At 47.2% G+C, this 27,205-nt stretch overlaps 2 protein-coding genes across 6 annotated transcripts in view; both read left to right on the forward strand.

Moving 5' to 3' along the window:
- The window catches only part of KCNH6 (potassium voltage-gated channel subfamily H member 6), a 30,601-nt gene extending 22,441 nt beyond the window's left edge, over window positions 1-8,160 (forward strand). For 2 of the 5 annotated variants that reach the window (XM_041465426.1, XM_041465428.1), the window contains 8 exons: window positions 30-229; window positions 2,249-2,501; window positions 2,912-3,105; window positions 3,616-3,715; window positions 3,969-4,256; window positions 4,714-4,894; window positions 6,271-6,469; window positions 6,819-8,160. In XM_041465426.1, coding sequence (XP_041321360.1) covers window positions 30-229; window positions 2,249-2,501; window positions 2,912-3,105; window positions 3,616-3,715; window positions 3,969-4,256; window positions 4,714-4,894; window positions 6,271-6,469; window positions 6,819-7,109 — 1,706 coding nt within the window. In that variant the 3' untranslated portion in view covers window positions 7,110-8,160. The remainder of the gene's footprint in view (window positions 1-29; window positions 230-2,248; window positions 2,502-2,911; window positions 3,106-3,615; window positions 3,716-3,968; window positions 4,257-4,713; window positions 4,895-6,270; window positions 6,470-6,818) is intronic. The other 3 variants (XM_041465427.1, XM_041465429.1, XR_005954934.1) reach the window with 2 other exon arrangements.
- Window positions 8,161-9,100: 940 nt separating this feature from the next.
- Window positions 9,101-24,016, forward strand: DCAF7 (DDB1 and CUL4 associated factor 7). The gene is made up of 7 exons (XM_041465382.1): window positions 9,101-9,584; window positions 13,751-13,909; window positions 14,214-14,325; window positions 15,354-15,472; window positions 16,412-16,621; window positions 17,205-17,322; window positions 17,817-24,016. The coding sequence occupies exons 1-7, from the start codon at window positions 9,447-9,449 to the stop codon at window positions 17,987-17,989; spliced, it is 1,029 nt and encodes a 342-aa protein (XP_041321316.1). The 5' UTR covers window positions 9,101-9,446; the 3' UTR covers window positions 17,990-24,016.
- Window positions 24,017-27,205: the final 3,189 nt, after the last annotated feature.

The following is a 27,205-nucleotide window of genomic DNA, read 5'->3' on the forward strand; positions in this document are numbered from 1 at the left end:
TCCCACTGAGTCCTGCCCTCTCGTTTCAGCTCTGATGTACGCCAGTATCTTCGGCAACGTCTCAGCCATCATCCAGCGCCTCTACTCAGGCACGGCACGCTACCACACGCAGATGCTGCGGGTCAAGGAGTTCATCCGCTTCCACCAGATCCCCAACCCCCTGCGCCAGCGCTTGGAGGAGTATTTCCAGCATGCCTGGTCCTACACCAATGGCATTGACATGAACGCGGTGAGTGCGGGCAGGTAGGCCCTCTGTCCTCACAGCACTTTGTCCTAAACAACACGGTGTCTAGATCTGGGTCCACACAAATATTTCCATCCTTTTGATCAGGATAGAGGCAGGAGACTTGGGAGGCTGGAGACAGACTCTATCCATACAGCTTCGCATTTCCACCTCCTGCATCCCCCTTTCTCCTTCTCTCCTTTTTCTGCCCATTCCTTTACATGTACCCAGAGGTTTTCCAGGATCATGAGCACATTTCTTGGCCAGAGAGCGGGTTTGGTGGGGAGCTCAGAGTCCCTCTTGCCACTGAGCACTTTCAGGCTGGTGTCTGTTGGTGTCACAGGAGCGGAGCAGGTATCGATCCAGTTCCTCTCCACACCACCGGTTGCTAAGCAAAGTGCATCCTGCTCTCGCAGCAGGGAAAGGAGGGCATTTAAATAAACCTCGATCCATTTTAATTAGAGCCCAGAGAGGCAGCTGTTTGTTAGCAAAGGGGGGATCAATGGCGGAGCTGTGCTGGAGAGGCGCCGTGTCTCCGAGCCTTTGTGCCGACAGTGCCAGGGCTCTGTGGGGATGAGGATGCAGCTTGGCTGAGGTGTTCTGGGCTGGGGACTGGACTCAGCCCTGGGATTCAGTGCACAGACATGATGGCTCGGCCAGCAGCAAGGCAGAGGAATGAAAAAGGATAAGGCAAGGAGAGACATGAGACCTCATATTCCTGGTCTCTTAGGTATCAGGTTATCAGCCCACTCATTCCCTGATAATGCTCCTTCTTTTCCTTAAGATTTGATCCTGAGCAGCATCAGGACATAGATTTGTATGAATTCAGCATCTCCCTCTAAAGTTGCTGCTGCCACATGAAACAACTGAGCAGCATTTGTGGGTTTGCTGCTGGGAGAGCTTTGGGTTAAACCTCTCAGGTGGAGGAGACACCCTGGGCTGGACATCAGTGGCAATAACAAGAAGCAGTGCCACCCTACCAAGCACAGGTGCTCTTGGCTTAGTACAAACCCAGGTCACAAATCCTCAGGGAGAGCTGAGCTTGCGGCTCAGCCATGCCGCCGCTCACACCGATTCCTGCTGGCTGCTGCAGAGACACAGCGTGATCTCATCAATCACCCCACAGCCTGATCAATTCGTCCACCCCTGATTTCCCAGTAGGGAAACACTTCTGCTAGCATGGGAGATCAAGCTGAAGCCAGGAACAAGTCGTGCTCACCAGCCCCAGCATGGCTGTTCCAGATTTGGCCACCAGCAAAGAGGACAGCAAGGAGGACCCCAGGGCCATATGCTGCTCTCCAAAAAAAACCCCAAACCCAGGTGGTTTTCACCTTGGCACTGTGAGTCATTGGTGGCAGCAGCTTTCTCCATATTGTGAGTTTTACCTTGATGTCACCTTCAGATTCAGCTTTTGTTCAACATGAGGTATTTGCACAGGTATATTTAGCTGTCAGTGCACACAACTGTCCTGTGCTGCTGTTTCTTGGCATTCAAGCAGGTGCTGTTTAATTAAGGTTTTTGTGCTCTTTGTGCCAGTTTCTGCTCTCATTCATCCAAGATTAGTGGGTGTAAAGATGAAAAAGGGGATATGCCACCATTGGGTATAAATAGATTGAACTGGTTACTTTTATTTATTGCTTAGGAGTGCTGTTGTCCCCAGCCAAAAGCAGTAAAAGCCAGCGACAGGCAGGCAGGCAGGGATCCACCAAGGGAAGATCAAAAGATGATCGAAATCACGGAATCACAGAATGGTTTACAGTTGGAAGGGACCTCAAAGCTCAAACTTTTCCACTCCCTGCTATGAGCAAGAACACCTTCCACTAGACCAGGTTGTTCCAAGCCCCATCTAGTCTGGCCTTGAACACTTCCAGAGATGGGAAAACGTCCCCACCTTTGGCTTCCTGGGCAAAGTCTCCCTGTTTGGCCCCATTGTTTCATGCTGAGTGTCATACAACCTCTCAGCTCTGTCACAGCGTTCCTCCCAGGGACAGTGGCCTGATGGCATCTCTCCCTGGCTCTCCACAGGTGCTGAAGGGCTTCCCCGACTGCCTGCAGGCTGACATCTGCCTGCACCTGAACCGCACACTGCTGCAGAACTGCAAAGCGTTCCGGGGAGCCAGCAAGGGCTGCCTGCGCGCCCTGGCCATGAAGTTCAAGACGACTCACGCACCGCCCGGGGACACCCTGGTGCACTACGGAGATGTCCTCACCACGCTCTACTTCATCTCCCGGGGTTCCATTGAGATCCTCAGGGAAGATATTGTGGTGGCCATCTTAGGTGAAAAAGTCCTTCCTTTTGTGAGGGGTGATGGGCGAGGGGCAAAGGGTGATGAGCAGTGAGCAGTGGACGAAGGGTGGCAGGTGAGGGTAAAGAACTTCCCCACATACTGGGGAAGGGAAGGTTGTTCCTCAGCATCTGATGGGTCCCCACGCCAGTGGACAGGGAAAGGAGGATCCCTGGGAGATGCAAAGGAGTGAGGAGAGCAAGGCATGGCTCAGCAGTCTCCAGCCTGGCTTGGTGTCACCATCACTGGTGGCTTTCACAGTGTTATCCCCAACACACACAATCATGGTTGGGGTTGCTGGGCATCCCCTTGTTCACAAGCCCCAAGGTAAGGGGTTCTGGACCAGAATAGCTGGACAGTAGTGGGTGCCCACGTCTCCACAATGAGCTGTCTCTTGGCACAGGGAAGAACGACATCTTTGGGGAGCCCATCAGCCTCTACGCCCGCCCAGGGAAGTCCAATGCCGACGTGAGGGCCCTGACCTACTGCGACTTGCACAAGATCCAGCGTGAGGACCTGCTGGAGGTCTTGGATATGTACCCAGCCTTCTCTGACAACTTCTGGAGCAACCTAGAGATCACCTTCAACCTACGAGATGTGAGTGCCAGGGCTGCCCCAGGGAGCAAATGTAGTCAGTGCTTAAATTTGGCAAGTGGAAGGGCTGAAGCAAGGCTGTCAGGAGGTGCAACAGCCACATTTCCCAGGGCATTCTCCAGGGAGTTATGATTCCCCCACAGCAGGACACATCTACTTTTATAGTGCGTGACTGAACTTTGTCCTTTCCTGACATTTTTTTTCAGAGACCTGAAATACAGACAAGAAAGTAAAATTCCCTCCATGTCCTGTCCCACTCTGGGATGTCCTGCCACTTCTCAGGGTGCTCCTTCCCTTCCCGTGGCCCTGACACACTTACCTCAGTCTCAGAGGAGCTTCAGGAATCCCTTGAGCTTTGAAACCAGTCCAGGAGGCACTGGGTGGGACAGGGCAGTGGTGAAGAGACAGAAGTACCTTCACCTTCAGAGGACACGGAAAGGGCTGTAGCCCCCATGCACGCACGGATGGGACATGACACCCTTTCCCTGATGACCAGCCCCTCTCGTTCCTCAGGCAGACAGTGTTCCCCGCTCACCCCTCAGCGAGGAGTATGACTGCACCTACCGCCGGGCTCGCCGCCGCAAGCACTCCCCTTGCCAGCCCAACAAGCCTGGTGAGTCCCCTGCGCTGGCAGAGCCCTGCCTGCAGGGCAGGACAGTGGCATCAATATTAATTACTACCTGGGCAGGTGCCCCAAAGCAGAGGTAGCTGGTGTCTCTGTCCCTGCAAACCATCCTGCAGGCACCCAAGCTGCCTTCCGTCCCTCCCCTTGGGGTGCCCCAGCCCTACAGGCATCCTGAGGGAATGGGGGGATGTTTTTTTCATGCGTGGTACTCCCCAGAGTGACCTGTTGTGCTGTCCCACAGACCCAGACACGGGCATCTCTGATGCAGAGCAGTATCACACCTACTCCGAGCTCACCAACCCGCAGGACCCGCTGAGTAAGGACCAGTGGGACGACGTGGGCAGCAGCACCTCTCCCTGCTCCCAGGCCAGCGACGACGAGGCCAAGAGCGGCAGCCCTGTGAAAGCTGAGCCCTTCCCCACACCCAAAAAGGATGACTTGGCTCTGCCCTCGCTCAACCTCATCACCACCAGCGCTGGTGACACGGAGGTTGGCAAGCAGGCAGCGGAGAGCAGCCAGTCCTACACAGGTACCCAGGGCTGCAGGCAGAGCTGGCAGGAGGGTGCTGAGACATGCTTGGGTATCATGGCCTTGTCTTGGAGCAGGGCCAAGCTGCTCATGTGTATTTGAGGGGAGCCACACTCCAAGGTCAAGGGTCTTGGCTGCCTTTTGTCCCCAGCTGGATCTGCTCTGTCCCTCCTGTGCCACTCCCATGTACGTCAGTCAGGGTTGTGGCTCTCCATGTGTGTTGGTGATGGCTCTCCATGTGTGTTGGTGATGGATCTCCATGTGTTTTGGTGAACTCCATGTGTGTGGGTGATGGCTCTCCAAGGGTGTTGGGGATAGCTCTCCATGAAGTCAGTGCTGGCTCCACGTGTATGTTGGTGATGGCTCTCCATGTACCAGGTGACAGAATCTGAAGCACCTCCATACCGGTGGGGCTGGAGGATGCAAGACAAGTGCTGAGATGTCTCCTCTCCTTCCAGCCACTCCCCTGGATATTCCCAACATGTTCACCTTCTGGGAGGACCGGCAGCCGGCCCAGCCTGCGGAGCCTCTGCAGCACATCTCGCTGGTGCACAGCTCACAGGACATGCCCCTGCACAGTGACTACAGGCCAGGCCAGATCGAGTCCAGGCTGGAGCTCCTGCAGGCCCAGCTCAGCAGGTGGGCAGGGTTGGAGAGGACCTGGGGGACTCTGGGCCATCACCTTCTGCTTTCTAGAGGTGGCTGCAGTGGGCTCTGTGTGCAGCAATGCCACGTCCTCACCCCTGGGATGCTGCATTCCTGGGGAGGGGGTGTGGGAGTGCTTTGCAAATGCAGCGGCTTCTCAAAGGGCAAGTCCTGACCCTGACTGCAGCCCAGCCCCTCATCTGCTGCTGTGCCACCACCCTTGGCAGGTGTCACCACCCCCAGGATCTCCCACAGTGCCACCTGAGATCTGTCATTATGTCGTGACTTCCAAACTCAATGCAACTGCAGATATTAAACCATCTACAGGCACAACTGGAGCGCTTTGCAGGTCCCCTCTTCCTGCTGCAAAGACCTACAAGCATCCTCTTGCTCGAGCAAATGAGCCTCATGACCATCATCAGTGTCTAAATAAGAAAAAATACATGATTTGTCAAACTGACAGAGAGCAGGCTTAGATTGAATACTAGGAAAAAATCCTTCTCTGTGAGGGTGGTGAGACCTGGCACAGGGTGCCCAGAGCAGCCGTGGCTGCCCCATCCCTAAAGTGTTCCAGGCCAGGTTGGAAGGGGCTTGGAGCAACCTGCTCTAATGGAAGGTGTCCCTGCCCATGGCTGGGGATGGAACTGGATGAGCTTTAAGATCCCTTTCAACCCCAGCTGGTCTGTGACTTTTGAAGAAGGAAGAACCCACACTGGAGGTGCAGGTTTAAGGTCCCCAGGCAGCACCCACATGAGGGGCTGACACTGTGGGTTCTGTTGCTGAGCTCATTTCACCACACACTTGTGTTTAGGTGTCTCTCCAGTGCACCAGCACTGGGGGACAGATCTGCCCACTCTGTCAGTGATGCTGTAACTGTGTCCTGCAAGCAGGGCTGTGCCCACTCCTGCCAGAGCTGTTCATTTCAGTCAAGGACAAGGGAGAAAGAAGAGACTTCTACTTTTCCGTTTTCTTCTGTTCCTGAGTTAAAAGTGGTTGGCACTAACCTGCCTTGCTCCATCTGTCAGCACAGGCAGCTGGCCTGGAGAATTGATCCAGATTAAAACTAACCATTGCAATTTTTTCCCCCCTCCAGGGTAATTTTAGCTTTTTTTCAAATCCCCACTCCAGATCCCAGTTTGGCTCCACATAAAACTGGGCAGAGGATGATTGAGTGTGGCAGGAGAGAGATGGCAGGATTGATCTTTCTCTGGCAGTGCTGGTTTGAAGCTCTCTAAAAACCTCAACGAGCAGCAGGCAAAGCATCACTGCCCTGGGGTGGCGGGATTGGCACCTCCTCCCAGTGCCTCCCCTGCCCAGCTGCAGCATGCAAAAGGGTTCTCCGTGCTGACGCCGGGCTGTTCTGTCCCCAGGCTGGAGTCCAGGATGTCGTCAGACATTCATATAATCCTGCAGCTCCTGCAGCGCCAGCTGTCCCAAGTGCCACCCGCGTACAGCCCCATCTCGCCCACCTCCCACACCCTGGCCATGTACGGCGTCATCCCGCGGAGCCTGGAGCCCCTCGCCCCCTGCGCACCTCTGGAGGACCAGGAGCTGCCCACCCAGGAGCAGGTAAGGTCACCCCTGCTGGCTCAGCACCCGCCAGGGTCCTTCTGCCCCAGTCCTGAGTTCTCTCCAGGCAAAGCACAGCCAAACGTTCATGGGTCTCAGCAAAGCCATGGGGTCTTGATTTGGGAGCAGATCTGCCCAGTGCATCACTGGTTTTGGGGCACAGCTGCCATCCCCAACACTGCCAGGTTGCCCCATCAGTAGGGAAGGAAGTGGGTTCTGCTCTGAGACTTCCTCAAGTGAAAAATAACATTTTGGGGCTCAGAGCCGGATGAGGCTTCAAGGTTGATGAGAAGAGTGTGGCTACTTCGTTTTGCTTTTACCATAACTCATACAATTCCTCGTTTCCCAGCAGAGCCCGAGCTACACGGAGGTAGAAAAGTTCCACTTGAAATCCAGGGACTCCTTGTCAAGCGGGATGCAGCTGTCTGTGTCATCCGACAAAACCATGACCGTCTACTCCGAGCAGGAGCACCACTCCCCACCTCTCCCAAACCCAGAGCCTCCCCACCAAAGGGCACCAAACACCCAGGGACTCTCACGGGGCTCTCGTTTCCCTTCCCTCCCTGAGCACTTGGAGGCATCTTCCGAGCACCAGGACATTCAGAGACACCTCTCCGACCCCGTGCTTCCTGGAAGTTAGAGACGTGGGGGTGAGTCAAGAGGAACCTCAACTGCAAGCCCGGTCAGTTGATGTTGATTTTGACTGCAAGGGTAAGACATTGGACAATGCCATTGGCTCAGGGGTATAATTTGTAGCTATCTTCTGCCACCGTGACAGGAAGTATAGAGTGGCTGGCTTCCAAGGTCAACGTTTTCCAGCGGTTCCCATAGAGTAGGTTTCATTTGCACATTAGAGTGAACCTAGAACAGTTCTTACAGCCACCATCGAGCTGGTTAGCCCAAGTGGTTCCCACCACCTCCTCCTTGTCAAGGCTTCATCTCGAGAAGGGCACAAGCCAAGCAAGCCACAGCAACCACAGGAGAGCAAACCCAGGGCTCTGGGCTGCGAGGCTGCTGTGCTGGAAACCTCTGGAGCAGGGACCACTGTGTTGGGTACAAGGCTCAGCCCAGCAAAGCCCGCAGGTCTCACAGAAGGGTGGTCACCAGAGGAGGAGCGTGAGATCTCCACGGTGTGGTCCAGGGGAAACTGCAGGTGGCAAACCCAGGACAAGGACAGAGGACAGAAGCTTGTCCTACTTGATTGCCACTGAGAAGTGAAGGGCCAACAGCCCCTGCCACCTCAGCCTGCTTCAGCATGAGTTCCAGAGCACTGACTTCTCCAGCAAGGCTGATCACACCTTGCAAACCCCAACACGCATCCCACAGCTCCCCAGGTAAATCCAACCCGTCACCAGCCTGGGCATAAAGCACAAAATTCAAAAGCACAATCCCAGAAAGCTGAAAAGCCCCAGACACGCCGTGTCCAGTCCTCCCTCCCAGCCTCTCTCTTTTGATAAAGGTTCCATAGGTGCTTCCTCTGCCCAGCCCTTCTCCCGGCAGCCTCCGCAGCATTCCGCAGGAGAAGCCCACGTAGCGCTGCCGCCTCGCCGCTCGGGTAGATGCTGTGATAGTCCTAGGCCGCCAGCTCAAGTAATGTATCGAGCTCCCTCCGAGAGTAGTCAAACTGTGAGCATCTCTTTCTCTGGAGTTTTAGTGTACACTTTGCTAATAAAGATGTTTTTGGCACCTAATGCGAATTACGGCTGTGTTCGTTGGGAGCATCCATGAATTCATCCCGGGCGTCTTCACCCTGAAAAGGCTGTGGTCAAAAGCACTTCATGCAAGGAGTGTGGGGCTGACGGACCCTAGGTGCAGTCAGGTCAAGGGTGGAGCCTGCGGGGGCTTCTCCCGAAAGGACGCACCGGAGGCCCTGCAGTAATTTGGAAAAGCTTTTCTACCCGCCCAGGCAGCTGCTTAGAGAAATGATCTCACAACCACAACTCAGGCAGAGCTCGGACCAAGAGTCCTTGCAGCGAGAAGGACCTCAAGGAGCACAGCGGCCCTGTACCCGCTGAGGGGACACGGGAGCTCCGCGGGGCCGCGATCACGCAGCACCCAGCCCGGCCGGCCCCACAGCCCCGCGGGGATCCCATCGGCCTCGCTCCGCCTCCGGCGGGATGCCGGCCACAGCGAGGAGCTCCCTGGGGAGCCAGCTGCACCCCTTCTCTCAGTAAGGCGCCGAGTACTCGCCAGGGCTGCTTCAAAAAATAAACACCATAATTAACCTCTTGTTAATTAGAGATAAGCCCGGGCCCGTCCGCCACTCGGCCTAGGCGGGACTCGAACTTGCGGCAAACAGGAGAGCCTGAAGTGGCCCCACCCGCCTCGGGCTGGCGTAACTGACATCGCTTCCAGCCAATCGATCACCGAAAAGGGCTCAAGATCCCTCCTCCAGTCACTGCGACCCCGGGTAGCCAATAAGATGTCGACAACGAGAGCGCCCGCCCTCCTGGGCGGGGCCAAGCGCAGCCGTAGGCTACCCCAGCCAGAGCGCGAGCCTCCGTTTGGAGTGAAGGGCAAAACGACCAATAGAAAACCGAAGCGGGCCGAGCGCACAGGCAGATTACCCAATAAGCAGCCGGCGCTCTAAGTGACAGCCAAGGCATCCAACCGGCGCGCAGTGGGCGGGGCTCCCCGCGTGGCTTCCGTTCCCGTTGTGTGAGAGGCCGAGTCCCAAACGGCCTCAGCGCCGCCGCCGCCGCCGGTTCTGGGCCGGGACCGGGGGCCGAGCCGGGGCCTCCCCGTTCCCCGCCGCCGCCCCGGGGGCCGAGCCGCGCCTCCCACGCCGCCCCGAGAGCCGAGCCGAGCCTTCCCCGCTCCCCGACAGCCAGGGGGCCGTGCCGTGCCGTGCCTCCTGCGCTCCCCGTCCCGGGGGCCGCGCTGAGCCTCCCCCCGGCCCGCCCCGCCTCGCCGCTCGCTCCAGCCGGGCTCCCCCTCTCGCTCCCTGGGCCAGGCCCGCGGCCCTCCCGGCCCAGCCATGTCGCTGCACGGGAAGCGGAAGGAGATCTACAAATATGAGGCGCCCTGGACCGTGTACGCCATGAACTGGAGCGTCCGGCCCGACAAGCGGTTCCGCCTGGCGCTGGGGAGCTTCGTAGAGGAGTACAACAACAAGGTGGGCAGCGGTGGGCGCAGGGACTGGGGCAGAACAGGGGTTGGGCTGGGCGGGGGGCAGCTGCTCCGAGCCGTCGGGTGCCCCCCGAAGTGCAGGCGCTGGAGCAGGGCTGGTCCCCTCCTAACGAGCCCGGGGGTGAGGGAGCGCTGCGCTGGGAAGAGCCCTGGGTGCTGCTGGTGGTGGGATAACGCTGCTGCAGGGCTTCTCGTGGCCTCTGATCTTCGGGATTAACGACTGGGTTGACTTCAGTCGCATAAGGACCGCGTGCTGTGGGTTCTGTGTGGTGTGAAGAGCTGGACGCTGAAGGTGTGAGTATGAGATGAGTGTGGATGCTGCTGCTGTAGAAATAAAACAAGGTTCCCAGGCTTGGGCATATCTGGCTTTTTGGTCAGTACAAAGTAAAGTTTGTGGCCAGGACTGAAGTTTGAATATATATATACATATAAATATAAAGAATACACCTCAGTCTGAGGAAGAACCTCTTTCCATGGAGGGTGACAGAGCAGTGGAACAGGTTGGTCAAGCGGCTTGTGGAGTCTCCCTTTCTGGTGACATTCCAAACCCACCTGGACGTGTTCCTGTGTCACCCAATCCAGGTTACTCTGCCTAGGAAGGGGGATTGGACTGGATGATCTCGAGACCAACCCCTGTCATTCTGTGATGTACAGGGTGTCTGAGATTGTTTTGGAAATGTGCTGTTCTCATGGTACTTTCTTGCTGTGGAGGATTTGTGTGTGGTAACTTTTCTCATAAGTATATAAACCACTCTCAGTATTGATTCCTCAGTACTTTACCCTGAGAACAAGGGTGTAATGAGGCATGAGATTGTATTTTCAGTGTTTCCCTGCGAAGTGTAAGTGAAGAATGTCACACTGGTAACAGAGACTGTGTTCATCTCTCAGAACACATGTGCAGTCACTTCTGAACAACCTTCAAGGTGCTGGACTGGTATAATGAATTACACAGAAATAGAAGAGAGATTAGAAGATGGATGAAGTTATAGAGCATCCTGAAATTTCTGTCAAACTGAAGGTTTGCCCACAGAGCTTGGTTTATATAGTATGTAGCCTTGTCAAGGTGTTTAATGGAGATTATGGAAAATACTGTCAGAAAGTTGGTGTTGGGGATAGGGCTGTGTGCAAGGGTGTGGTGACAGGGAGTGGCAGGGGTGACATCTCTTAGAGTGTTTAGATCACTGCCCTTGCAGCAGTCCTCAACACGTTGTAGTTCAGGCAGCATGAGCTCTGTGTGAGTTGTGTCCTTTTCCTGGACAGTGCTGTGCTTCTGGGAGTGCTGCTGGGGACAGGCGGGGCCTGAGCTTGAAAACTTCCAATTTGTTCAAAGACCAGCTTGGAAACGTTTTTGTAGTCTGTACTCTGAGAAGGTAAAAGAGCAAATCTGCTGAGAGTTGTTGTTTAGAGGTGGCACAATTGGTCAGTAAGGGGCTGTACATTTATGTTGCCTTCTGCCAGAAGGTCATTTGTTCTGTAAGATCTAGCACTGCAAAGAAAAATTGATTGAATGCTGGAGATTAATTGGTGCAGTGACATCTTTCTGATTGTACATGACCCTAAAATAATTGTGAAATGTCGTTTTGGGTAGTTACTAATTAGATGAAAGTTTTGGGGGTTTTCAAACTACTGTGGACTTACTTCACTGTTCCTCCAACCATATAAGAAAAAGAAGCTGTTACCAAATTCTGCATCATTTAGTTCTGTCAGATTCTTTAGTATCAAGTTGGAGATGGAATTTTTTTAGAAGTTAAGGAATGCTGATTAAAGGCAGTTCTTTACTGACATGCACTGTTGCAATTATGCTTTATGTAGATGAGTGCTTGGATTATAATATGCTAAAATTAGATGTGGATTTTCCTATCTTAAAGTGTTGGAGCAACAAATAAATACTTAGCATTCCTAGTTACTGTCATGGCATAATGAGACTGAACACGCTGATCCTTATTTTCTCACTAGAAAGACTTACAGGGAGATGTAGAATGGTTCAAATTGTATCCAGACTGACAGTTACTTTCCCATAGGCATTACCTCTGTCTTACCTGGGCTGGACCTCAGGCACTCCTTTGTGCAGCAGCATTCTTGCCTCACTTGCAGAAGGGAGAGACAGGGCTCTGATATAATCAACATCCTAGAAAGAATTCCCTGTTCCATCCCCTCGGGTTCAGCCTGGATGAGTAGAGGGGTTCTGTGTGTGATCAAGTTCCAAGAGAAGAGTCACAGCTCAGAATTTGCAGAGCTTCTCAAGCATTCCTCCTGCTCCCCCTCACAGTTACTGCCAGCTGCTCCAGCTCTGAGGGCTGCAGCAGCTCTGGTGGTGAAAATAAAATTTGTTCCCTAACCCGGCCTGCACCTAAACATGTCAAAGATCAGAGATAGTGGATTGCTGAATTGCTTCATCTTAAGGTCTGAGGAGGGGTTAAATGTGAATATTTTCATTAACACCAGTGAAAGGGGTTCCTTTGCTGTTTGAGATTTGCTTCTGGTAATGAGGATGTTGATTGCTTTGTGTAGGGTTAATACACTCGTGTTGAGTGGAAAGCAGCATAAGCAAAGGAGAAATGATTAGAGGTCATTTGTCTTCTGATCCTAACCTTGCCATTAGATTTTCTATCACTAAGGATAATTTGCTTCCTTTGTAAAATCTGCTTAGTACTTCTTATCCCTAAAGGAGTTAGAAAGCTATTTGTCAGTCACTTCGGAAGTCTGGGAGATTTTTGACTGATTTATACTAGGGTGTCAAGGATAGTAAGGAGTAGTTATAATAAAGAGAGGGCAAGACAGGCTGTATTTCAGTTTTTGGAAGCATACTTGGCTGCATCTTTTAGTGTTTGTTATGAGATGGAAAGGATGGAGCTTCTCATGGAGGGGGCAAGGCTTTGCATTTAAGAGAATCTCTAAATGAGCTCATAAAACTGCGAATTAATTAGATTTTAAGATCAACAGAAGCATTTGTTGGTTTTCTGTTATGGGGGGAAATATAAATTTCTTATCTAGCTGAAATGTGTAGTTTATTAGACAAATTGCTTATCCCAGGATAAGCATAAATTTAGGATTTTTTCAGATAAACATCTTAGAAAAAGTCCATTAAGCTACTATTCCCAGGAGGAAGCTGCTGAGTGAAAGTACTAGGAAGTTCCTACTGTGAGCAGCTTACAAACTAATTGCAGTGAGTCGTCCCCATAATGTTTGTGTTTGTGCAGCATTTCACACAGTGGGACTTTCATCCTGTTTGGGTCCTGTAGTCACTGCAGGTTAAACAAGTCCTCCCAGCACCTTTTGTTCTCTGCACACTTTCTGACATGTCAATATTTTTCTAATAAGATCATGTCTGGGACTTGAAGCATTACTTCAGGTGCTGTCATGACCAGGCTGTGTGGAGATAGTTTCTTGTGTACTCTGTTTTGCATCATTCTCACAATGGGGCAAGTTTAGCCCTTCCCCCTGACACATCATTGTGCAAAAATTCAATTTGGAATTCAGTTACCTAGAATCTTTCAGCAAACCTTCTTTCTTGGTCTGTTCACACAAAACATTTGAATAACTATGTAACAATTTTAGCTCCCCAGTATATTTTTTTAACCTTTGGATTCTGTTCTACTTTCTTCCTCTCTGATGTGATTAATTTATGAGTTTTTCATGCACTTGTGACAGAACATTTTGAGTCATGTGGTGCTGAAAAAGCTTGCCAGCTACCTGACATGATCCATCACAGTCTGCAAGGTTATGGCCAAGAATTCCATGATATGCACTTTAATTGTGCAAACTACAGCTTGTTTTGCTCTCTGAAGATGACATTGTCAGTATCAGTTCAGTTAAGGATGAATTAGAATAATGTTTGTGCAGTTTAAGTCTGTGGTTTTAAACTGGGCTTTGCAATGTGGAAAAGAGAAGGGTGGTCTTTAATCCTTTAGGATTGGATTTCAGTTCATTTGGGATCATCTCTTCAAATCAAAGCACAGTGTGATTATGGATATTCTCTTTACTTCTATGCCCCAGCAGCACTTTAACGATTTCTCATTTCATTGACATGATCATCCTTTTGGGTCGTCCTTGAGGTGACAGAAAATGTCCTGAAACACATTCAGTCTTAATGCTGTCATTAGAAATTAGTATTTTGATTAAATGCTTTCTTTTAAATATGGTTTCTCACAGGTGCAGCTTGTTGGTTTGGATGAAGAGAGCTCAGAATTCATTTGCAGGAACACCTTTGATCATCCCTACCCCACCACAAAGCTGATGTGGATCCCTGACACCAAGGGAGTCTACCCAGACCTGCTGGCCACCAGTGGTGACTACCTGAGAGTGTGGAGAGTGAGTAAATCTTCCCTAGGAAAAGATGAACCACGAACTGAATTGTGTTATATATTGATCTCTTTTTCACTCAAGTCCTTGACTGCAATAATGTGACTATATGAAGACTATAAGAGAAGCAGAATTATCATGGCAACTGCTGTTTTAATCAGCTTATTGAAATGGAGCTGGTGCCTGTGTTTTCCAGAGTTTTAGCATGTAAAGCTGAGAAGAAAGAAACCTAGGATTAACTCCTAATGTTTTGTGCCAGGGGAACAAGTCAGATACGTTGCTTTTTAAGTCAGATGTTTCATTTTCTCTAAAGGTGGGTGAAACTGAGACCCGGCTGGAGTGTTTGCTGAACAACAACAAGAACTCTGATTTCTGTGCTCCACTGACATCATTTGACTGGAATGAAGTGGATCCTTACCTGTTAGGTGAGACTGACAAAATGTTATGGTTTTGGCACACTTTCTAATTGAATCTGATGAAGCCTGGGCTGTAACTGCTGTTGTGTCACTGCATGTCCACTGGTTAATCTGATAATTAGCCACAGATGGCTGCATCGTAGAAACTGTTGTTTTACATTAAAAAATTAAAACAATCATCCCTTGGGGATTTTTTTTTCATTGAAAGGTGCCCTGTTCGTTGCAGAATGGGTCACTCAGGTTAGACTAGGGACATTTGGGCATAGGGAGTCTTGGCCTTCAGGACTGGTGAGCTGTTCTTGCAGTTCTGAGTAAGGATGTCCATCAGCTCTGTGACTTATTTCAGGTTGTTCTGGAGTGGATTTGAAACTGTGCACTGAGCTGTGTGTTTTGTGAAGCCATTTCAGCAGCAGGAGGAGAGCCAAGAGTCCTTAATTCAGTTGGAGGAGGGGGCTGAACACTTAAGGTTTAATTATAGCCTACGGGACAAATTGTGAATCCAGGATGACTGATGCAGAGGTTTGTTTCCCAGAAGAGAACAGCCATTTGTGTCAGGGGATTTGCCCAGAGATTAACAGTGATAATATGTCCTAGTAATTATTTACTACATTATTTATTTTTTGTGTGTTACATGTCTCATCTCTTAAGAGCTTTACGGCTAACCCCACCACATCAGCAATCAATTAATAATAACACACCATCAAAACACTGATTGAATTTGGGGTTTGGCATACACCAGAGATGTACAGGATGGGAAAGCTGATCTCAGAGTTGCATCAGGCTCCAGAATAGATTGAAGCAGACATGAGCTATTTACACTTTATTCCTGTGTGAAAGGCTATTTCTGCAGTTAAAAGGTTTGGGTCATTTAAATGCATGGAAGACTGCTGGCTGTTTGACATTCTTGATTTTAGTTCTATGCTGTTCTCGTGGCTATTTTGATCTGTAGGTGTTGGGGGAATGTTACATTAACCCAGGAAATGATTAAATAATTTGTGACAATATTAATTTTGCTAATAGAAGTGGTTTTGTTTCAGGTACTTCCAGTATTGACACAACCTGCACTATTTGGGGACTGGAGACTGGACAGGTTCTGGGAAGAGTAAATTTGGTGTCTGGCCACGTGAAGACCCAGCTTATTGCACATGACAAAGAGGTGATTGGGGGTTTTGATTGTTTACATTGCATCTTCTAAAAGCAGTAGAAAAGGAACAGAACTTTTTCTTCTTTTCTTGAACAATTTAATGATTCAAAAAGATCATTTATGTAATTTTGTATACAGTTTTTCTAAAATTGTATACAGTTTTGAGTACCTAAATACTGCTGGCTATCAAAACAATTCTTTTTACTCATCATAGACTCTTGACTTAAGAACATGCTTGTTTTAACAGATTGTATTCCAGAACATTGTAGAAAAATTAGGTTAAACATCAAATTAGATTTAAATCAACTTTGTATCAAAGTTGATTTCATGTTTCTTTTGCAATAAACAGCTTGCAAAATTCTTTCATTTTAACATTTTACTTTTCAACAACTAATGTAAAAAACCCCAAGTCTGGGAAATGGATAGATTTTAGTTTCAGTGAGTGATACTGCAATTCCATAAGCATGTATTTCCTCCTTGTGGCCAGTGGCTGAGCAGTTGCAGGGAGCAATTGGGGGGCTGTGCTGGGTGTCAGCTGTGCTGTGCTGTCCCTGTTCAGGTACCAAAAAATGCAGAGGATCAGTAACAGGACATCACACCATGATCAATATGATCAAGTGAAGCCAATTTACTGCAAAAAGCAAGCTATATTTATACTGTTTTCTACTGTTCACGCCTCAAGCTAATACATGATTGGTTAAATCCTTCTGTGCACACATTTTAATCTAATCTGTCAGTTAATTTTAGTTAGTCTTCCTTCTTCGTGCGTCTCGCTGCGGTTTTCTTGTCTGCCTTTACATCCTGAACCGTCCGCTTCTGAGTGTGTTCTTTTTCCATGTCCTTCAAGCACATTGTGACCTTACTCAGTTTCTATGAAGGCTGCATTGTGCATGTTGCACATGTCCTTTAGCCAGCAAAAAAAACCCTCTGAACGCCGTGCTGTCCTGGCAGGTGTACGACATCGCCTTCAGCCGCGCGGGCGGCGGCAGGGACATGTTCGCCTCGGTGGGCGCCGACGGCTCGGTCAGGATGTTCGACCTGAGGCACCTGGAGCACAGCACCATCATCTACGAGGACCCCCAGCACCACCCGCTGCTGCGGCTCTGCTGGAACAAGCAGGACCCCAACTATCTCGCCACGATGGCCATGGATGGCATGGAGGTGAGGCAGCAGCTCCTCTCCCCTAGCTGCTGCTGATGGTGGTGGTTTTCTAGGGCAGGTGGCTTGATGCTAATTTATACCCAGGTATTTATGGTCAGGGGACAGTGTCAGTACCTGAAGTATGATTGAGGACCAGTTCTTAGTGCACTGAGGAGTTAAAGAAGTGACTTTGGCATTATAAACTTGAGCTTTATGGCTTGTAATGTATTTCAACTGATTTTTAAGAGGAGTCTGTGAGCAGTTGGGCAATAATTTTCACCTGATATCTTAACTGCAGGTGTTTGAGTCACTTTGTTCTTTCCCAGTCCAGGTTTAGTTTGTTGCCAAGGCTGCTTCAGGGAAGCAGTTTGTTTGCCAGTGTGGCCTAACTCACGAGATCCCTGTGAAGTCTGACTTCTTTTGAGACACATGGCACACTGATCAACTGGAAGCTGTTCTTTAGGAGCAGGGCTTGCTTGCCTACCACATCCTTTAGGAAAGAGCCATGTTTATAGCCTTACCTCAAAATATTTTGTCTTTGGAATAAATTAGTTTTTAAAAATGCAGTTTATTAATGTAGCTGATATGATTTTTTTTCCTGAAGGTTGTGATTCTAGATGTCAGAGTTCCCTGCACCCCTGTTGCCAGGTTAAACAACCACAGAGCATGTGTAAATGGAATTGCCTGGGCACCTCACTCTTCCTGCCACATCTGTACAGCAGGTGAGTGTGACCTACAGGGGAATCTAGGAGTCTTCCACTGCATTTACAAAATCCTCTTCATCCTAAAGTAGATGCAATTCTCTGTCTGCCTTTTGCTAAAGAATACTTGCAATTTAGAAGCTCTTTATTAGGTGACTTTTCTTAAAATGTTACAGAAATAGACACCTACTAGTGTTTGTGTGGAAGTGATGAGCCCAGTACCCAAACTGTGCATTGGCTCTGGCTAAGCTCCTGTAATTTTAATGCTCCTTAGCTTTTTTGTCATGCAGTTCTTAAATGTTTCCTGCTGTTATGAGTTCCACTGGTCATTTGTTTATCAGCTCTGTCTTGGATAATGTATCATGATCCAAGTTTATTTTGTTGGAGCATAATTGTGTTGTTATATCTGGCTTGAATATGGAACAGCCATGTCTTACCTGCCTCCTGAGGCTATAGGCCTGTAGTGGAGATATTGTTCCTCTCTGACTGTACTTGCATTTGTTGTCTGTGTGCAGCGGATGATCACCAGGCTCTCATCTGGGACATCCAGCAAATGCCTCGTGCCATTGAGGACCCCATCCTGGCCTACACAGCCGAGGGAGAGATCAACAATGTACAGTGGGCATCCACCCAGCCAGACTGGATAGCCATCTGCTACAACAACTGCCTGGAGATCCTCAGAGTCTAACTTTGCAGCTTCATGCACAGTGAGGCAGGGCTGTGTCGTTCCCCCTCCCCTCTAAAGTAAGAACACCACCAGTCAAGTGGCCAGTATCTGTTGTTGCTTTGCATCTACTGTTACAAGAAACTCTTACAAGAATCGATGGCAGGGGTCTCCTGTCTCTCAAGACTGTAAAATGCAGAGATGTGCTGAGCCTCTTGGAACTTCTGGGTTCTGGTTTTCTTGTGAAATTCTTTTTCCCTCAGTAAAAGTTCTGTATATTTGTTTGTTGACTGTATTAATAAGCTTGCAGGCTTTTAAGTTGCTGCATATGTCCATGTGTTTGTCAGCCAGCTGAGGCAGTGCATCCACCAGTTTAACAGATGCAGGTGCAAAACAAGGTGGGGGGAAAAAGACAATGATATTAATGGCCACCTTGGCAGGAATCTTTATCATTCCTGTTGTTGCTGCCTCTAAACTGTTTAAACGTTTGTATGTTTTTTATATATTGGGCTAACTTTCTATTGAGTAAGGTTTTTCTCCCTAATTCTTACTTTTGATATGTGATCTACTTCCATATGTCCAAAGCAGGACCTGTTCATGGATACAAACCACAGTAACCCTGCAGGCTCCCTGGCAGTAAAGGCCTGCCAGAATTAACTGTTGCCTTGGCTCCCTGTATCTGGTGACCTGGGCAGAATTTTCTGGTGCTGTGAAGTACAAGTACTTGTTGCACAATTTCTTTACACTTTTCTGATGCTCAAGGCAGTTGTTACTATGGTAGGTCTTATTTTTAAATTCTGACTGAGTTTGTGTGTATCCTGCAGTCGTGTTAGCAGAGCAGTGATAGGTTGAGAAAAAAGATCTGTGCATGACGTGAGCTCCCAGGAGGTAAACAATTCCTGAAAAAATGTATTTGTAATGGGCTTGGGACTGACACTTCCAGTCAAATTATTTCCCCTTGGAAGACATACCCTATCTAAATTAAAATAAAATGGTTTCACACTTTGTAGCTTGCTTGATTGGCAAATAATATGAGCAAGATTTTGTGGTTAGGCTGTACTTCAGAGGTAGTGTTTGGCCTGTGTTCCTGGGAGGTCTTGAAGGGAGTGCAAAGCAATTTTTTTGTGAAGTGTATTTGCTTTATACTGCCAGGTCTTGTTGAATGAACAAGACAAATCAAAAAAGCTGGTCTGCTATCCAAAAGAAAGCTGTTTTTTTGAAAGAAATTACTCCCTAATGTGATGCACAAAGGTGGATCTGGAAGGAAAGAAGCTGTGCCATTGAGGCCAAGGTTTGGCATTTGTCATCCTCCTGACTTTGGGGGATGTGCCAGAGGGCTTCTCTTTGGAATAGTGGATCACTCTACAATAATACTGTTCAATGAAAGCTGAGTGGATTAGGCAAGCTAAAAATCCTTGTTGGAGTCTTACCATAACACAGGTCCTGTGCTGAAGGCTCTGCAGTGCTCTTTGATGAAGACATGACAGCCAGAGCTGGTCTGGAAGGGTGTGCAGCCCTTTTTCTATGTAAATGTCAGAAATCATCAAAATTCTTTCCACCTAATGAGTATTCACCTGCAACTGAAGGCAGATTATAAATAGCAGGACACTGGCAAACCTGCATCTTGTCAGTTTATGCAGGAAAGGCAAGTTGGGAAAGCAATTGCTGTGGAACACTGAAGCTGACACTGAGAACACTGTCAAATACAGAACAGAATCTGCAAAGTTTTGTCATTCTGGACGTAGAAAAATACTCTTCTGCAGGCTGCTTCTCACCGTGGAGCTCAGAAAAGCATTGCCTCAGGAATCTGATAGGAATTCATTAGGGGCAGCTGTATTCCATCACTCCTTTTGATAGCAGGGAACCAAGAGACTAACACTGCTCAAGCTGATGTTTTGTCATTGTGTTCAGTTGTGGGATTTCTGACAAAGCTTGATTTGACTTGAAGGTCAATTTTTCTTATTAGCAGCAGTAGTGAGAGTGGTGTGTTCCACAGACAGGCTTTAGCTAGTTGTCAGAGCAGTGTTAACCAAACAATCACTTTTTACAATAGCACTTCATCTGAAACTGGAAAAAACTTACCTAGAATGAAGTGAAAATTGGGTTTTTCTTAGCAGGAGCAGCTAATGGCATTCACAGCTTTATCTGAAATACATTCACAGGCTTGTCATGCTCTTTTTAATTACAAATGGCAGGCAAAAAGTGCTGTTACTAAGAGGGAACTACCTGCAATGTCAGTAGTTTCCATGTCCCCTTTTTGCTTCAAAGTTTATTCCTGTGCAGATGGCATGAGTCAAAGATGAAAGCTAAGATGATGAGAAGAGAGCTTGTGTAAAGGAACTCGTGGTCTGAATAGCCAGGTAGATTCTGCTCCTGTTGGAAAACAATCCTGTTAGGGACCTGAGGAGGATCCAGTGTCAGTTCTTGCATCCATGAAACTGATGGAAGTCTGTTTGTGGAATTGTGTACTTATTCCAAATGCATCAAAGGCAAGTGAAGGAATCTTGGAGGCTCCAGTGGATTCTAAATAAAGCCTATATCCTGTTTTTTAGCCAGTTGGGATACCTTCTGGATCTACAGCATATTGCTTTGGGCATAATCCATTGTCATTCTTCACATGAAATTACATTTTAAATCATTGGAGACTGTTTTGGCACAGGGAAATAATACTTAAAATAACTTCAGAGATGTCACTTGAAAGGTTATTGAGTGAAAAGACATGAAAATCCTCATGGGTGAGATGTTCTGTAGTGCAAATGGCATTTCTATATAGACAAGGAAGGGAAATACTTTTGTGCCCTTTTGCCAGCAGCTGCTGACCCAGTGGCAGGGAGGGAATGCTCTGCTTGGTGTTTGTCTGCAAGATCAAACAAACCCTGACACTTGTCACTGGGGCCTGTGAATTGAAATATACAGATTATTGCATTTTCCCTGTTTGACACTCAATTTTGTTGGGTGTAAAGCCCCCATAAGCATTATTTTTCCCCAAAGTTCATGAAAAGAAATACTTTGATATTCAATTTCTGTTATTTGGTGCTTACTGCACAAGCACTGGATGCAGAACAACTGCTTGCAAATACCTCATGTTTTTTGAGTAGCAAGTAACATTAAGGGAAGAGTGAACACAGGTGAGGTGGGCAAAGCAGAAAAGCATGTGCTGTTGTTGGCACAGGCCAGCCTGATTCTGAGACAGAAATACTTCTGAGTTAGGTAGTTTTGAGTCACTTCTCCAGTTGATTAATTCAAGAGACTAAACTACTGTTTGGTTATGTTGTGTTTAAACCAAGCTTTCCACAGATTTCTCCTATTATGTGGGCAACCTGCTGGCTCTCAGCCAGGAGATGTTGATGATGTAAAACTTGTTAGTGAGGTGAAAACCTGCAGTTAACAAGTTGAATGTTGAATTAGTGTGTAATGTGCCAACTCCATGAACTGTCTAAACGAGGACGGGTGTGGTAGCTTGCATCTGTGGGAATTGTACTTGTGTGTGCAGGGATTTAAAAGGCAAGGATTTGAGTGCTTTGACAATCTATTTAGAAAGAAAGCCCAGTGGTTTCAAATAATATGAAAGGAGACTGCTAAAACAGGTTGTTTCTTATGGAACCTTGAAATGTATTTAACGGGGGAGGCATTGCCTCTCATAAGTCAAAGTTAATGATCCTTTCAAAACTTAGTGGTAATTACTGAATGTTCTGGATAAGAGTGAAAAGCTCTATTTTTGCCTCGTGGTGCAATGAGAAGCTGCCTCAGTCTCAAGTGTAGATCACAGCCTGCCAGAGACCAGGTGAGGGGAGGAGTCTGATGTACGGAATTCTCAGATGTTCTCGTGCTTGTTGTCAATGGAAATAAGGAGCTGAGTGTGTCCGTTTTGTTCTCTTGCAGATGGCACTTTAACAAGTATATTTTTGGTAAGATTAGGAGAGTCATCTTTTCCTCAGCCCTTGTAGGGTAGGCATTTATCTGTGTTGTGTAGAAAATGTTAAATGATGACTGTCATCAAAATCCTGAACTGGGGTCATAGTGGACCCTCACTTGTTTTTACTGAAAGCCAAAAATATGAGCACTTGACAAGGCTGTAAATGTTAAACTGAAACTTCATGTTCTGAGACTGACACTGTCCTGTAAGGCCAACCCAAGGGATGTACTGCTGTGTGTCCCCCAGAGAGTCCTTTTTGTTTAGGAACTTGGTGGTGTTTGGGAATCCTCTTCTTTACCACTGGAACATGATGGTGACAGCGCTGGGTTGGTTGTGTAGGGATGTGCTTTGGATAACTTGAATTTTGTGAGAGAGAAACTGCAGCTGCTGCCTGGAAATTCACACAGCCTGAAACACTGAACTGACCAGCTGTCAGTTAGTGGTGTTTTAACTCTTTCCAGACACCCTGCAAAGAGTGGACAGCAGCACAGGCAAGCTCTGGGCTCAGCAGGCTGCACAGTTTCAGTCCCATCAAAGTACCAAAGGACTGAGTTTTCCCTCTGCTTGTAGCAAAGTGTTCCACCACCTCAAATGCACGCTGTTATCCTGTCAGGTAACACAAATTCTCTCTAACACATTTCCTGCTTTCTGCTCTCAGACCAATATTTCAGAGCAAGCCTGTATACCTTCTGTTCTGTGGACATGGAAAGCAATGAGCAAGTCACTGTCAACTCTGTCCCAGTTTCTCTTGATCTTTGCAGAGAATCCAGGGAATTAATTGTATGTGGCACTTAAAGAGCACTTTCTGATGCAGCTGTACTTCCCCTGCTTACCCAAGAAGAGTCAGAAATGTTCCATTCTTAGGGTATTGAGGAGAGTTTAGGATGCCCCTGAATTGGTTTGTTTTCTGGAAGGGATCTCCAGAACTTCCAGTCAGCACCTTTCACCAGCAGTAAAAAGAACAGTAATGAGAAATGCAGCTAAATACCAGTCTGAAGGCTCATCTGGTGATTCATGGCAGACACCAGATGCAAAGGGACTTGTGAGAGTTGCTGCTGCCTGTTTCAGTTGACATGTGTGTCTGCCAAGGACTCAGTGGCCTTTTGTGCAGCCTCTGATACTTAGCATCAAGCAAGAATTTCTGTAGTTATAAAAAAAATTATCTCAGTGGCTTCCATCAAGCTCGTTTCTTTATAGGAAATCTAACAAAATTAAGGAAAAAAAGCTATTTCCTGACAAAATATTGTGGATATGTGCAACTGTAAACCCGTGGTCCAGCTCCCATTCCTTGGAGTTTGCTTTCCATGTGCAACACATGCAACTCCAGCCCCCTCTTAGTGCTTAGGGTGGGTCTGTGGGATCTTAGCAAGGCAGAAAGGCAAGAACCAGAGCAGGACAGAGTCCCAGTGCAGCTGGAAAAAGGTACGTTGCTTTTTTTGACAACTTGGGAAATGGGAATTATGAAATCTACTATTTAAAAATAACCTTTTTTTTTTTTTTTTTTAACCCTTGGGTTGCTAGCAGTGTAAAATGTAATTTAAATCCATTGCGCCGAAGCATTTTTGTTACCAGTAGCCAAGTAGGAGATATTTTAGGTGTGTTTTCCCTTCTGCTCTTCCCATTCACAGTCCTGTTGTGGTAATTTCCTGAAGGTGTAATCTTTGTAGCATGATTGTACAAACATCCATATGAGATTCCTGACTTCTTGTTCTCACTAGAGTATGTTAAAGCAATAGTAATTTTACTTCTGTCCTTTTCTCCACCTGCAACTTCGCTACTATTCTGTCCTAGAGGAGTCCCAGTATCCTGCTATTCAACAGACATATATTGTTGACATGGATAACTGCAGTGTCCCTATATTCCTTTATTTTTATGGAGAAAATATAAAAGGGTTTGTTACAATGGATTTTAACACCTGAGTCATGGAACCATATTGTTGAAACTGTAAATTTTAAGGCAATTTTCTGAACTTGCTTGAAAGTGGAATGTTGCATCCTTTTATGCTGTTTCCTGCTTCCTATGTAGTTTTATTCAGATTTTTTAACCTTCTTTCTAAGTTTCGGCCTCCTGTGTATTAGGTACAGTATTTTCTGCCTTTCATACTTTGTAATAAAAATGGAACATTTGTAGATTGACTGCAGTTCCCTGTGTGATGAGTGAAAACCTGGGGGGAGCAGGGAACTGCAAACAAGCTTCATTTCTTCTGTGTTGCTATAAGAATCTGTTATTGTTGGTTGCTATAAGAAGAGGCTGATTGCTTTGCCTTGCCTCTGCAAAACTGATCCCTCATCCTACAAATACCCAAACAAACTTGCTAATTCCAGCTACTCTTAAGTTGCAAGTTTCCCTAAATACATTATTAGGAACCCAGCCACGACAGAACTCCAACAGAATGGTTAATGCAGCTGTACATTAAATATTTGCTTTCTTAAAAATCTGCTGCAGGGTCTGTGTATCCCAGTGTTGTTTCTGCTCATGTTTTCCAACGCTTTGCTTGTTCCCTGCACAAAATAATGGGAATTATCTGCTGCATGGTTTTGTTTTTAAGACGAGGGGAAGAGGGATTTTTTGTTTTTAGAATACAAATAATTAGTCTCTGAGGGATTTTGAACATAGGCAAAGTGAAAACAAAGCTACTTGTGTAGCTTTAAGGCTCTCCTGGGCAGGGTGACCTCTCTTCAAGGGTGTTTTTTCCACACACTCAGTCACTGCTGTCGTGTCTGGAACTGGGGCCAAGAGGAGAATAGTGTGGCAGAACTTGGAAATTTGTACCTTAGGCCTTGGCAAGCAGGACTGATGACTTCTTTAAGTATTTAGATTCAATCTAGTTCAACTAAACGCTTGGATTTCTTTCTAATTCTTTGTGTACTGGCTTTGAAATAAAAGCTTATTAAAGCTTCATGACCACAGTGGAAAGAGTTGCCTGCAAAGATGCTGCAGTGGTTTTGAAGCTATATATGGACTTTGTGTTAGTAACTCCTGCTCAGAAAAAAATACTTTTTTCCTAAGAATTGTTTGTCTTTCACCCTAGAAATGTATTTGCATCCTCACAGATTATTTTTGTCCCTGGATTCATGCTTTGGAATACTCCAGAGAAACTTTGTCTGCTGCCACTACAGTGGAAGGAGGCAGCTTGTGCAAACTGGAGCAGTGCAAAAAGTGCTGGACTGGTGGATAATGGATGAAGCAGGCTGCCTGTCAGTGTGGCAAAACAAGAGGAATGTAGGTAGAAAAAAAGACGAGGGGTTCTGTCTTTTGTAAATATTATGGAACAGCCAACATCTGGCACAGCTGTCTTGCTCTGTGACCGTGGGAAAGTTCCTGCTCTGACACCAGCTATAAGTGAAAAGCACATAATTAATCAGCAATCAGTAAAGGGCTCGAGAACACTTCAAAGAAACCCTCCGTGGTAACACAATGCACAGCAATGGCTGTGGAGAAAAAGTGCTCTCTGAGATTATTCTGGGGCCTGTGACTGCAAGAAGCATTTAATTTTGAGCTTTTTCATTCGTGCTGTTATAGAAACAGTCCAGACTGTCAGCTCAGAGGAAGTAGTGATCTAAAAGCACATAATATTTTTAACGTTCTTCCTCCCCTTCCTTCTCTAATTTTGCCATTCCAAAGGCAGAACAGCTTCTGGTTTTTAACCAGCTTCAGAGCCCCCTCTGCTGGAATGCTGCTGGCAGCCAGGCCCACCCTCAGCCACAGGACAGGTACAGGTGCACACCTGCTTCTCCTGGCTGGGAAAGGCTGTTGCAGGAGTTTCACATGTGTTTTGCAGGAGTTTCACATGTGTTTTGCAGGAGTTTTACATGATTCATGTCTCTGCTGGGGGAGAGATGCGTTTGGGCCCGTATATATCCTGCCATGCTGTCCTAGACTTGGGTAATGATGATAGTGTTCCATTCTCTTTGTTTTCAAAGCTGAGAGCACAACAGGAATTTTTTAGGAGAGAGAGAACTGCCTGGGATTAATGAGATTGCTCTTAGATCTGCTGAAGACAGTGCAGAACCCTTTCATGCATCCTTTGAAGATCAGATATCCCATCCCTGGCAGTGTCCCAGGCCAGGCTATGCACAAAAGCAGCACAGTATTAAGTACACAGTATAAGTCAGAAAGTAATTACTCATTTTTTTTCTCAAGTTACACAAGAAAAGGGGCACATATTTTGGTAGAAAGTTGGATTCCCATTCAGGAAGGATTCACCAACTTGTCAGAAAAAAAAAAAAAAGAGGTGTGAGGGTCTGTAGTGGTCCAAAAAAAAGTGCTGATGGCACTTGCATGTAGATAGTGATGCAAGAATGTCTGTAAAATGAGGAAACCACAAACCAAGAGATAAAACTGTTGGTTTACACATTAGTCTTGACAGGTGGGTGAAGTGATGAGCTGTTAAGGACAAATCAATCTATTTTCAGTTTGGTAAAAGGTGCAGGGAAGCTTCAGTGGAACCCAGACACCCTGGGCAGTTGGAGATGGGAAGAGTGAGTTGCAGCAGGGTGGGTGGTGTCTCCTGCCATCTGCCAGGAGCTGCTGGCTCCTGTCACAAGCTGCCACATCTAATATCTTTTGGGCTCAGTAAAGCAAGTTTCTACACAAAGGACATGGAATCATTCTCATTGAGCAGGACAAGATAGGCAAAAATAGCAAATGGTGAGGTGATGATGGAGTGGTTTGAAATCAGGGCTGGTGCAGTGGGGAATTGATATTCAATTTCTGCCTCCCGGGGCATGGGGTGGGCTCTTACTTCTATTAGAAAGGCCTTTTAAAAATGATCCTGGCACAAGGAGCAAGCATTAAAATCAAATTTGGTGATGAACAAAAGTAGGAGGCTTTAATAATATGAGGGAACTGGAATATCTTGGAGATTGGATGACTGAAGAGTGAGAAATAGAGATGAGATTAAATGTAGCAGCAGAGAGTGCAAGGATGTGAATTTATGGACAAGGAGAAATCTGTGGAGTATTTTATTGGAAATTAGGAAAGGAAAATGAGATGTAGTGGTTGGTAAAGGATAGTGATAAGCCATCATGAAGCTGTGAAAAAGCATGTCAAAAAGTGGTTCCAAGATCAATAATGATGCTGTCAAATGAGAGAGGAATTCAAATTGGAACAGGGACAAAAACTACCAGCTTGATACCACAAATACAAGATTTTATTAAGAAGGGAAAGTGGCTGGGTTTGTGGATCCCTTTTCCTATTTCTGTGTCTACCTGGTATGACATCTAAGAGCTTTTTATTACCTCAACAGTTAAAAAAATAAAAAAAAAAATTTAAAAATCAATTATATTACAGAGAATGTTGTCATGTTTTGACTAAGTCCCAAA

This window comes from Pyrgilauda ruficollis, unplaced genomic scaffold (genome assembly GCF_017590135.1).
Source record: "Pyrgilauda ruficollis isolate IOZ18807 unplaced genomic scaffold, ASM1759013v1 scaffold189, whole genome shotgun sequence".
Taxonomy (NCBI): Eukaryota; Metazoa; Chordata; class Aves; order Passeriformes; family Passeridae; genus Pyrgilauda; species Pyrgilauda ruficollis.